At 40.5% G+C, this 13,487-nt stretch overlaps 1 protein-coding gene across 1 annotated transcript in view; it reads right to left on the reverse strand.

Moving 5' to 3' along the window:
- Positions 1-289: 289 nt before the first annotated feature.
- SIM1 (SIM bHLH transcription factor 1) overlaps positions 290-13,487 on the reverse strand; it is a gene marked incomplete at both ends in the record, with an annotated part of 69,157 nt that continues 55,959 nt past the window's right edge. The window contains 2 exons of the mRNA XM_081320298.1: positions 290-1,026; positions 5,510-5,915. Of these exons, the coding sequence (XP_081176424.1) occupies positions 290-1,026; positions 5,510-5,915 (1,143 nt within the window). The remainder of the gene's footprint in view (positions 1,027-5,509; positions 5,916-13,487) is intronic.

Raw genomic sequence — 13,487 nt, forward strand, 5'->3', positions numbered from 1 at the left:
CCAACTTAGATCTCCTTCACAATGTGGTGCTAGCTTTATGGTTTGATTTTATTTTCTTTGCCTTAACCTTGAGACCAATGCATTTGAAACAGTAATTGGGATAAGCCAACACTCAACACTACAAGAACTCTTTTAGTGCATTGTAGCTCATCAAATGTTGGTTGCAACAAGAACTTTAAAAGGTATGCGTCTGTGGTTATTACTGCAAAGATACTTTTCCTAGGACAATCTTTAAAAAGGGGTGGGATGGGGTGGAGTGGAGTGGGGGTTGAGAAGAGAAAAAGGCCCATCAGCTCCCATTGGTTATTATAACAGATGTCCCCTTGTGTCCCTGTGCTGGATCTTGCTGCATCCGTAGGTGAGAAGTCACATCAAAGTGTGATCCATTGCAACCCAAAGAATAATTCCTAATCGTTTCACTGTCATAAAGGTGCTCCAGAGCAAATCCTGTTAAGGTGTAGGCATGCTTATCAAAGTATTGCCTATGGGAAGTGTAATAATTTGGAGAACCTGTGGGATGATGGTCCCCTGGAGTCTGATGGGGGGACACATTTGAATGAAAATAGTCTTTAGCCAAGAGCAAGCCTGATTTAGACATTCGATCAGACCCAGGACTGTTTATTCTAGATAGCGTTGTGGGGCTGTTGTCATAGTCGTTCTCCTGGGGGCTCATCAGTTTCCCATCCCGTTGTTGCTGTGTGTGTTCACAAGGAGGTGTAGTGGTGATGCTGGGGACTCGGCAGGCTTCTCTCAGCTGTTGCTGCTGATGGTAGTTTGTAAAACAAACAGAGTGCTTTTTCCCAGCTCCATTAATGGAAATCAGCTGATCAGGGCTGGATTTCTGTTGCTGTAGCCTGTTCTCTTCTTCTTTAATCATTTGCTGAGTCGCTCTAATTAGAGTTTCGATTTTGCTGGGCTCATGTGGACTGCCCTGATATTGCTCAGAGTGGTATCGGTCCCCTGACTCACTAGCCGAACCAGGATCTGGGGAACTAACCACACTTTCTTCATCCCAGTGCCCTCTTCCTAAAAAAAAATGAGCAAAACAAAGAGTATAAATAATGAACAATGGATTTTGCACCAAATCCAGGAGATCATTCAGAACTGATGACCTCCTAAAACAAAATAACAGTGTTAAGAATTTTAAGCCATTTACAACCACATCAAAATTCCAACATATAATGTACCTTGGCCCTCATTGACTTACTCCCAATATAATAATATTGTATCTATATTAGCAGGATTCTCTTGTCAAACTCAGGTTCAGCTGAGGAACCTCTTATCTCCTGACTTTCAGCCTTCTCACTTTGGATGTCTGAATTCACAGAAATCATCAAAGCTTCACTCCTTCCCTGTTTACGCTCGGGGATGTCTTTATACATATCATTGTATGTACATATCAATCCTACTTTGTATACAAACTATAATGCTTACAGAGAAAACCATATGTTGCTTGAGAAAGGAGAATGCATAGATGTTAATATATTTTATAAATATTTTTTTAAAAAATATATGTACAGAAACTAAAACAAAAGTGACATGTGTAACTCCATATCGGGTATCATGCTGTAACTGGTTCTAATTCTCCCTTATTGCTTTCTGGTCCTCTATCAACGGTGGACTTTTCGCTCATTTTCCCTTACATTTGCAATGGCTGGAATTCCAAGTCTTTTCTTCTCCTTTGGGTAACAAAGGACTATCAGACCATCTCCCTGACACAACCAATCCATATCAAAACATCATCTTCAAATCACAACACAGGACAACATGTTAATAGTAAACGTAGTGAAGAATCTTCATTAGCATATATTCCATTGAATTTAGTCTACGGATCTATCAGGGTAGTTCAATATGGTACAAAGAAAAAGGTGTTCTTTATTGCTATATTATAATTTCAAGTTGTTGGGAGCAATACGTATACTGACTCTGTAAACTGCTTAGAGAGGGCAGTAAAGCTCTATGAAGTGGTACCGTATATTAGTCTAGGGCAGGGGTGTCAAACTCAGTTTCATTGAGGGCCGCATCAGCATTGCGGTTGCCCTCAGGGGGCCGGGTGGGTATGGCCAGGGTGGGTGTGGCCTACTGGGTGGGCATGGCTAGAGTGCGTATGGCCTACTGGGTGGGCGTGGCCAGCTCTACATTGTTCGCATCAAGGGTGCCTATGGGAGCCTGGGCAGGAGTAGGACAGATCTGGGGGTCTTTGGCAGAAGGAGGGTCTCTGGGCCAGGGCCAAGGCAGTGGGGGCCGTTCCCTCACTGTTTCCAGGATGGCTTCGCGGGCCACATGAAACCACTTCACGGGCCGGATCCGGCCCCCGGGCCTTGTGTTTGACATGTCTGGTCTAGGTTGCTATTGCTATTATAATTTCTCTGGTTTACTAGAAAAAGAGAATGGTTCAACTTATAGGGAAATTTGGTTTTGCAAACTTTCATCCCCTCTTAGCTCCTAACTGGTTCATAGTTAGCAAAGTCCAGCGGAGCCTGTGAACTCTCTGCAGCTGATTTCCTGCAGCAGAAAGCATAGGAAGAACTATCCCAAAGGGAATCTCATTTGACTTTCCGTAAGATAGTTCCTACATTACTGACTGCATATTGCAACATGCACAAATGCTTCTAGATTTTTCCCCGCATTAGCATGCAGACATTCAAATAAATATCAGAGTGCTATTATCCCTGACCATCAACTAATAAGCTGCCTAGTACAAATTCTCCAGAAGATATCCCCAATTCAAAAAAAAAGAAAATAAAATATTTTAAAAAAAATCTGGAACCATCCCAATTTTTCATATGATGTTAGCAATCCCACACACAATCTCATGAGATCTCACGTGAGAATATGAAAATATCACCCTATTTCAGGTTGTTTCAGTAGAATCTTATGACCTTATGTCATCTCTTGACATTTCAGCTTTTTTCCCCTAATGGCTGGGTAACTGCAAAACCGTGTGCTGATATATAGGGACAAAAAAGATTGCTGTCTCCTGTGCTAATAACATAGGCCTGCATAGTGCACAAAGCATAAATGTGAATATACTATAAAGAAGAGAATGTATTTACTTCAAAAAGCACCTAAAAATTTAAAAATTCAAATCATGTGATGACACTTAGTTTTGTTTCAAATGCTTCTTTGTAAGACAGGCAGAAATGCAATATATCTTGTCAACATATATTAGCATTTGTATTCGGAATCAAATGACTTAATTTTGTCTAGTCACGTTCAGTGTCTTATGAACTGCACAATCAATTGTTGGCTGAGGAACATTTGAATTGCCCAATACCTCTTAACAATGAAATTCATTTTTAACTTAAATTACTTCCACCCCAATTAATGTTTATAGACTGATGATACAAAACTCAACGACTCTTAAGGGGAAAAAACCTCTGCTTAAATTGAATCCATTCACTGTTCATAATAAAATTGGCAGTTTAGGCTTTCTAAGATCACCTGAAGCTGGTTTTGCAGCCATACAACAAAATTGCTGAATCAGAAATTATAGTGTTATACAGTAATAGTACAGTGATCACAATATTTTTCCTGACCACTGGTTTTCTGTATATATCTCAATATATCTAATGAGATGGACACTAAGTATTGAAAGGTTTTCTATTTTAAAGATATTTAATGCTGCACTTGTAAGCAAGGAACTCAGCAAAAGACATTGAACAGTGTGTGAAAAGGAGCAAATTCTATCCTGTAGTAAATAGCACAACACTATTAATATAATATATAACAAGTCTTTTTATAAACAAAAGTATTTAGCACAACCTAACAAACCTCTGGATATGATAAGACCCTGCTTTTTCTAAGAATGTCAACTAGAGTCAACGTTCAAAGATTACACCTATTTAAGTTGTGATTCTATTGCCTCTTTCAAGAGACTGGATGCCTACTTACATTAGCTCAGCTTTCCAAATTAAGCTGTGTTTCTACAGTTTTGCAAGTCTGTTATACCAAAAGCTTGGACCTGATGTTTTCAACTGTTCTGAGGGCTCCTCAAAGCTTGCTAGGAACCTCAGTTCTGATGCTGGCCTAGCATTAATCAATGCATCCAAGCTCTTTCTTAATGGGGAGCAATGATGGCAATTGCCCACGCTCCATGCATTGACTGAACATCATCAGAACCAGGGTTCAGTCTTTCGGATTTCTCCATGCACTCTATTGACTTTAATGAACAAAAAATAATAATAATTGACATTGGATCCAGTAAAAAAAGAAGGGAAGGGTTCAACTGAACATTCTTGGCATGGTGTCTTGAAAAACTCCTGAAAGCACCATATGTACAGGAAAAATTAACAGCAAGAGAGCTGTAATAGAGAGGTCCCCAACCTTTTGGGCACCAGGGATCGGTTCTGTGGAGAGAGGTTTTTCCGCAGACTGGAAAGTGTGTGGTTTTCTGGGCTGCCTGCATCTTGTGGATGGGGCTTTACTTGTTTGTGCAGACCGGTTGCTGGCATGCTGTGGCCTGGTACTGGTCCACAGACCAGGTGTTGGGGACCCCTGCTATAATACTTCTGTTCTATTCCATTTTTCTCCATGTTTTTTAATTCATTCAATTCCCTCTTCTCTACTATGTTGCATTCAATTGTTAAGCCATTCTATTCATTTTGGGCTTTCATTTTATTCAATTATATAGCACATATATCTTGCTTTTTAATTATACATGTTCACCCAGTCTCTGTAGCATAACCCACATATCCATAACCCAGGTAATTGTTTCTGATGTGGAGACATGGGTTATCATTTCACAAAGAATCACTCCCTTTTCCCCCCCAATTTCCTGAATTTTTGCTAGGTCTCTGTATGGAATACTTCCTAAAGTTTGGTCTTCTGCCTTTACAATTTTGTTGTTTTCAATATTAAGTGTCTAAACTATTTTTTGTTCCCTCCTCAACAGTTCTAACCTTTCTTGGATCTGATCAATAAATGTGTTAGATTTAACATTTCTTAGCTGAGTATTTGCATAAATAATCCAATAAATGAAGATATGTTTTGAAAAGAGGCTTTCCTATTCTTCCTATCCCATCCCACCCCACCCCACCCCACCCCATCCCATCCCATCCCATCCTATCCTACCCTACCCTACCCTACCCTACCCTACCCTACCCTACCCTACCATATCCTAATCAAGAAGGCCAGCAGAACATTTCTTACCTGGTTGAGAGGCAATGTGTAGAGAGCATCTAATCTGCAGGTAATCCCTACAACTACATTTTAAAGCATCAAGAACATATTAACTCTTAGCTGATACCTAGTGCACATAAAATCAATTTTAATAGATTGAAAAAGAGGACTAGTGCTAACTTTTATCTAACTTTTAAAGAGTTTTTGGCAGTCATGAAAAAAGAGAAAACATACTGTATCTCTAACAATATGAGGCCTAGAAGCTACCGCAGTCGTAGAACAAATATCCCTCAAAGGCATGTAAACTGAGAAGAAATGCAAACACATTTTAAATCTCTGGCTCAAGGTTGCTTACACAAGCCATAGTTCAGGTTGTTTTACAACTTACCATGAATCCTGTGAATGGAGGTTATGTGTGGCATGTTGCTTTCATAGGCTTCTCGGCTCTCAGGAGAAGATTTGGTTAGTGGAAGGCCAGATCGAGAACCCCACCATGCTTCCCTTCCAGGCTGCGGTGTGCCAAGAAAGTACCGACCAGCCTCACACCTGCCCCCTTCACAGGCTTGAGTATGGAAGTGTCTATCCTCAGTTAACTTAGAATGGTCAAGTGCAAAACCATAGCAGAGGGCACCACGATCCGAATATTGTCTATAGGCACAGGAAACATCATGATGCTGAGAGTTTGGTCTTTCAGTGGGATCCATTAATTGTGGAGATGCAGTGTCAGTCAGTGGACTTCCACCCCACTGGCTTTCATGATCAGATTCAGATCTTTCTGTATGAAACCCAGAATACTGCTGGATAAAAGAAAAGGGGGGAGAGGAGAAGAAATTAAGGGTAGATAAGTGCTGATCATTAATTTGATTTTCAAGGTGTTTAAGACCAGGTACAAATCAGTGTTCCTGAATAAAAAAAAATCTACATGCAGTTATGTGTAATATCACACAACCAGCTTGTGAATCAGGAGGGGTTTTTATTGTTTGTTCAGTGCATATCCACCTCTATTTCATTCTTCCTGCAAATAGTCATTATGGAAATCAAATGGAGCTACATTCTCTTTTCAGTTGTTACCCCACTGGGAAAAAAAATCTTTGAAAGCCATCTCCAGCCTCTCTTCTGTATTTTGCAAAAACGTTTCATTACAAAGCTACAATTTATCTTGTGAGGCTTCCATTATGCATACAAGCATGTATTCCCTTCTGCTGCAGCAAGTAGACTTCTTTAAGCAGCTTAGTAAAGGTAAAGGTAAAGGTTCCCCCGCACATGCGTGCTAGTCGTTTCCGACTCTAGGGGCCGGTGCTCATCTCCGTTTCAAGCCAAAGAGCCAGCGCTTGTCCGAGGACATCTCCGTGTTCATGTGGCCGGCATGACTAGACGCCAAAGGCGCACGGAACGCTGTTACCTTCCCACCGTAGTGGTCCCTATTTTTCTACTTGCATTTTTACGTGCTTTCGAACTGCTAGGTTGGCAGAAGCAGCTTACTGAGTCATTAAAGCATTTTGTTTTACCTTCCCTCAACTGAATGCTCTTAAGACTTGCTGGTCTGCCTTTGCCATTATTCTCATTCATGGGAATTTTAGACCAACACACCTCAGGACACTGAGCTGATGAAGGCATCATCTCTGAAATTATATCCGCTGAAAAATGTCCTGCTTGGTTTAATCTCCTTTAGTAGGGAAGAACAGATTGGTCTACACACTCGTCAAACCATTCCATCCATTTTATTTATAACTGAAAGCAACTTACAGATATTTGTGTGTGTGTGTGTTTCTAGCATAATTTTTTTTGAAAGATGCATCCTTTATCATACTTTACCCTAATGTGTGCAGTTCATATTTTATTCATTTGATTTACTTACATGTCCATCTATCTTATGTGTCATAACTATGGGCAGTTCACTCCAACAGTGATAAAAACATTAAAGAAACAATATCCACGCACCTCACCCTCCAAAACACAACTCTCTTGCCCTAAAACAATCCTTCCCAATACATAAACAGTCTGAATCACTGGCATTCAGTCTCATCCTATCCAACAATTGGGGGAAAACTGTCTTTTTAAGGCCTTCAGGAAGACTAGGGCATGGGGAATTTGCTGGATTTTGGCAGACAGGGCAGAAGCCATAGAAAACTGCAGGTCCAAGATGGACATAATCTGTCTGAGGCAAGGAATTAAATGTTAACATTCCCCCAAACCCAAAGCACAATATTACTGCACTGAGACAACCCCTCACCCTCCAAGATCTTTATAAGTATTTTGCTGTTTTGAAGGAACTGCATCCCAAAATTCAGAACAACATGACATCTAAAATATTTCAACCTACATATTAATTTGGGAGGTCCGGGTCAAATCTGTTCAAACTGGGATTCATGAAAAATGGTCAATAATGCTGCTCCAGTGAGTTTTACATTTAGATTCCTTGGTTTAAAAATCAGCAAATTAAGACAGTATTTCCCATCTCAAGTATTAATATGTAAAACCGGGAACATAATTTTGGGAAACATTCCTGACTTCCCACATGCAAGTAATCATTTTTAAATTCCTTTTGTCATACTACAATAGCATATGTTATTATTAACAGGATTACTCACTCCAAATTCTTCCAAACAAATATTTACAATTACCTATTATTACATTATAGCATCATTTATAAAGGTAAAACAGTTTTATACAAGTATCTTCTCTAGTTTTAAGCCCTACTTAATTCATGATGTGGGAGGGAAAACTTGTCAAAAAGTCACAATAATGGTTTCAACAGCTTGACTGACGCGTTGGGGTTTTGATTGTGTGACTGCATCCACCATTTTGACTTTTTTCACACTCTCCAGCTTACATCTCTGCTACTAGACTGGAACCACTGAAAATGGATCCCTTATAAATCTGCTCTATGCATCAGGAGCAAATCTTCCTTTTCACCTAATATTTTTACAATTTAGATGGCTTTTGCTTTCTTCTGTCAATGAAATGTTGACTTATTCTCAAAGCAGCCCTAGACTAAACATGGCTATAAGGCCCCCTTGTTATCAGATATTAACTGATTTTTATACTGTATTATCCTATCTTCTCCTCACGTGAAGATATCTGAATCAGAAACCATTAACACAGGAACAATTCACTAGGATTTTCATCTCCACAAACCCACTCTAATTAAAACGTTCAAAAAAACCTCAAGCCTTGTTTTGGTCTATGTGACAAGGTGTTACATTTAACGTCTTGTTCTGACTGGCCTTGTCAAAGAAGGAAGGATGAAGGCACAACATTGGGGAGGAGGAAAACTAAACCAAGTGGTCTGAAAAAGGGAACAACATGAGAACCCAACGTGCATGAACTTAAATTAGAAAGTTGATCTCTGGTCAAAGGAGATCTCAGTTTTAGATGACACTCAGTTTCAGATGACATTGGGCAGAAAATATGCATGGAGATAGGGAGGCTTTTCCAACCATATTTGGAAGTGTCTTCATTTCATTTTTTTCCCCACATCACAATTCCTACAAATTTTAATGTAGCTTGTCTAGTCAAATTACAAGACAAGGACTTGGGGCAAGCGCTAAGAGTTTACTTGGCTAGGAATTATGCCTGAAATCAATTAGTCCTTCTCGAACTGAAAGGGCCCCTAGCACACAAGGAGTTTATATAATCTATTTCTGACCATGTTTAGTCAACAAGTGCTTCCCGGTGCAGAACGATTCCAACAAAGATGGATTGCTAGATGCTGACGAAGGAGGGCTGACAATTCCTGAAAGATGGTCTGACATTCAACGCCATTATTAGAACCCTGAAATTTCTGTTAATCCAAGAAAATCTTCAAGAATACTTAATTTTAGGGATCAGCTGAAGAGACATCAGAGAATGTATATTTTTTTTAATGGTCATGCAAACAGAACTTTTCATTAATAGAAATAGAATAGGTTCCATTCAGCGTATGTAAGTGGCAGTTCATAAGCCCTAAGGGAACTTGTAATGAATTCAAAGAAGTGTTTTTAATCCATCTGCTTTTATTTTGAGAAAAAGAAGCTGCAGAATTCTGGAATCTGTTTGAAGAAAGCAGGTTGTGAGGACGGCAGCTGAATAGAAGGATTGTCAAAACTTGAGAATGATGAAGCTTCGATCAAATCAATTTATTTTTCAGATATATGAACCAAAGTGAGGACCTGGTTCAAATCAGCAAAATGAATCAGGTGGCTTTAAAGCATTGGGTAGATTTTTTTAATTTAATGGGTTTACTGCTGATTTTAAAAGGGACACGGTGGCTCAGTGGGTTAGGACGCTGAGCTTGTAGATCAGATAGTCGGCAGTTTGGCGGGTTGAATCCCGAGTGCCGCATAACAGAGTGAGCGCCTGTTACTCATCCCAGCTTCTGCCAACCTAGCAGTTTGAAAGCACGTAAAAATGCAAGTAGAAAAATAGGGACCACTACGGTGGGAAGGTAACAGCATTCCGTGTGCCTTTGGCTTCTAGTCATGCCGGCCACATGACCACGGAGACGTCCTCAGACAAGCGCTGGCTCTTCGGCTTTGAAACAGAGATGAGCACTGGCCTCTAGAGTTGGAAATTACTAGCATGCATGTGCGAGGGAACCTTTACCTTTACCTTTACCTGCTGATTTTGGTACAGTGACAGGCAATGTATAAAGATATAATGAACTTCTCCATGTGGGGAATGTTGTGAGGGGGTTGCATGATGCCAACAGGTGTATTAGTGCACCCAATATCCTTTGAAGCTCCCTTTTTCTTTCAAAGAGAAACTGCTACACAACCCTAGTAAGCTTTACATTCTTTACAAAGTGTACAATAAATGGGGGACAGGCTAAGTCAAGCATTGGCTCATAGTTTCTTGAATAATGTGATAAAGTTTATCAATCATACTTGTTCTGTGTCAGCCTCCATGACACTGTATCCTATTATGCCAGTCTATTTCTGGTGTTTTCTGCCTCTGCTAATTAATCAACTAAGAATAAATTACCTGCAAGTCCCAATCTGTACAAATCAGAATTCTGCCAGGGTTGAGATGTTCTGGACCCAAAGAGGCCAACCTTTAACATTATGCCCTTCCCAGCCTGGTGCCCCATCAAAGCTAGTGAGGAAAAGTTTCTTCCAAAGCGAAACCAGCCTCACAAATTTTCTAATCTCCCAGCATTCCACCCACCCCCCAGATCCAAAGCTCAGAAGGAAGACTACCCTATCCTATGGGCAGTCTTCAGCATTTGACTCTCTAGAAGAGCAAATGAAAAAGGTAAGTGCTTACCATTTTCTTACCAGTTTGTAAACATTTCTAATTTAAAATAGGGTTAGGGCACTTGCGGCATTAGTTAAATAAGCTCAGCTTGGGTTCTTTTCTGGATAATCTGGAGAATGCTGTTTTTACTTAATTCCTACTATCACCGCCTTAAAAGAATGTAGGGAGGATGTACCCTTGAAAAATGAAAATTGACAGTTATTTTCATCCAGGAGAAGAGGAGGAGGAGGAGGAGGAGGAGGAGAAGAAGAAGAAGAAGAAGAAGAAGAAGAAGAAGAAGAAGAAGAAGAAGAAGAAGAAGAAGAAGAAGAAGAAGAAGAAGAAGAAGAAGAAGAAGAAGAAGAAGAAGAAGAAGAAGAAGAAGAAGAAATTTAGATGTTTCCCTTTGAGCATTCACTATGAATGTTTAAAAAAAATCATATCTCAAGATGGATGAAATGGAATTGGTTTCCTCTTGGGGCTTGAATCATAAACTTTAATTAAATCATTCTGTCTTTAAATCTTGAACTAGAATCAAATCAATCTGCACAAGCCTACTTTATAGCAACCTGGTGGGAATAAATTCAAACAAAAGAATTCAACTCCAGGCTCTTGAAACAGATTCTAAATTAATTCCTCACAGCAACTTTTTACCTAGCAGGCTCAACGCATTATATTGATATGTCCCTTCTTTCTTCCAACAGTTTATAATTGCACATACAATTTTCCCTCCTCCAGTTTTAACCTCATAACAGCCCCTTCAAATTGGAGCTATTCTGAAGAATCCTTTTTCCTGTATGCTTGACCTGGAAGTTCTGCCTTCACACTCTCAGTTGCGTAATGTTTGATAATTAATTTCTGTGAAACAAAGGCAAAAAAAATAGTAGATTGGGCCTACTTACAAATACAGATTCTGGCTAAAATGGACCAGCATCATCAGGGTTGTCAGCAGGTTTTATAACAGTTCTTACTAATTAAGCAGTAATTCTTATATTAAGTATAATTTTTTTTTAAAAAAATGCAGGTTCTTTGTAAATACATTTGGCAGAGTGGTTAGAATGAAACAAATGGTCACAAAAATCTTTAAACAGTTTCTTGACTGCATTTAAGATGAGTTAAAAGTTTCTCATTACCTAAGATACAGGCATATAAATAAAGTATGGATTACTGCAACATGTCTACATGGAGTTACAGTACCCTTCAAGGCCACCTGAAAGTTACAAGTCCAGAATACCTTTGGTCCATGAAGAATTGCCAGCTTTGGTCTTGGATGGGGTGGCACTGCCTGGACTCATGACTCTTGCTTGAAGAGCAGGTTGTAGTCATGGCCAGGAGACCCTTTGCACAACTGTGGGTTGTGTGCCAGTTATGCCCTTTCCGGGACCAACAATCTCTGCTCACAGTCACCAATGACCTAATCACCTCTCGTCTTGACTATTGTAAAACACCCTACATGGGGCTGCCCTTGAAAAGCAACCTGAAACTTCAATTGGTTCAAAATGCTACAGCCTGCATGGCTTTGTACTCATGTGTCACCTGTCCTGCAGGAGCTGCTTTGGCTGTCAATTTGCTTCCAGGTCAAATTCAAGGTGATAGTTGTCACCTTCAAAAATTTACATGGCTTGGGTCCAGGTTATTTGAAGGGCAGTCTTTTCCTGGTCACATCTATCTGATGCACCAGAGTGGAGGTGCAAGGAATGTGAAGGGTCTTCTCTCCTAAGGAGATCCATCTAGCAGGACTAAGAAGAAAGGCCTTCTCTGTGGTGGTTCTCTCCCTGTGGAACATCATCCACATGGAGATAAGATTGGCTCCTACACTCTTTTACAAGGACTAGAAGGCCTGGTTTTGCCAGACCTGGAGACTTCAGAGTGGGATAGATCCTATCAAATGCCTCATTTGATTATTGACATTAGGAGGCTAGGGAGTTATTGTTTTTTAATAGTTTTTTAACTGGGTTTTTATTGTAAGCTACACAATGTCACTGAGGGTGAGTTGGGTGGGTGGCCATATAAATGTTCATAAATAAATAAGTTACTGCAACAGACACAGTGTTCATCAACCCCAGGTTTGCCCATGTTACACCTCTGTTGAGTGAGCTGCATTGGCTCCCCCATTTTATTCTGGGTGCAATTTAAGATGCTGATTACCTTTACAGCTCTACACAGCATGGGACCAAGTTAACTGCAGGACTGTCAGTTCCTGAATTCAGAATGGATAGAGTGGATCCACTCCAGGTCCCTTCCCCTTAAACGCTGTCATCTTGTGGTCCCTTGGAAATCACAGCCCTGCCATATGGATCTCCTGCCTGAGATGTGACAGACCTTTACCCTTCTAGCTTTTCAGACGCTACTTAAAAACTGGGATAGTTACTTGTGCCCTGTCACCTCCCAACATATTCCACATGGTGCTGCCCTTGAAGAGTATCGGGAAAGCTTCATCTGAAGCAACATGCAGTGATGCAAGCAGTTATAATAGTGGTATGTGTGCCCCTAGAATGGCCAATGTTAAACTTCTACTCGGTGAATTGTACTAGTTTGTTCCCAGATTCCCAGGTGCTGGTTCTAACCTTTAAAGCCCTAAATTATATGAAGCAAGGGTGGCTCAGTGGGTTAGGACGCTGAGCTTGTCGATCATATGGTCGGCAGTTTGGCGGGTTGAATCCCGAATGCTGCGTAACAGAATGAGCGCCTGTTACTCTTCCCAGCTTCTGCCAACCTAGCAGTTTGAAAGCACATAAAAATGCAAGTAGAAAAATAGGGACCACTACAGTGGGAAGGTAACAGCGTTCCGTGCACCTTTGGCGTCCAGTCATGCTGGCCACATGACCACGGAGATGTCCTCGGACAAGCGCTGGCTCTTCGGCTTTGAAACGGAGATGAGCACCAGCCCCTAGAGTTGGAAACAACTAGCACGCATGTGCGGGGGAACCTTTACCTTTACCTTTTACTCTGTCAATTACACCTATCTGTGCCTGACTTATCAAGTCCAGCAGGAGGGATATATCATGGGTCCTATGTGCTGAAAAATTCTATCTGGTGGGACGTAAGAAACAAATCTTTTCTCTGTAGAACCTGCCCTTTGGAACATTTTTCTCCTGAAGTGAAATTAGCCCTGATTCTACTTCCAGAAATCTGTTAAAATGTGTTCTTTT

Source organism: Vipera berus (assembly GCF_964194415.1).
Source record: "Vipera berus genome assembly, chromosome: 1".
Lineage (NCBI taxonomy): Eukaryota > Metazoa > Chordata > Lepidosauria > Squamata > Viperidae > Vipera > Vipera berus.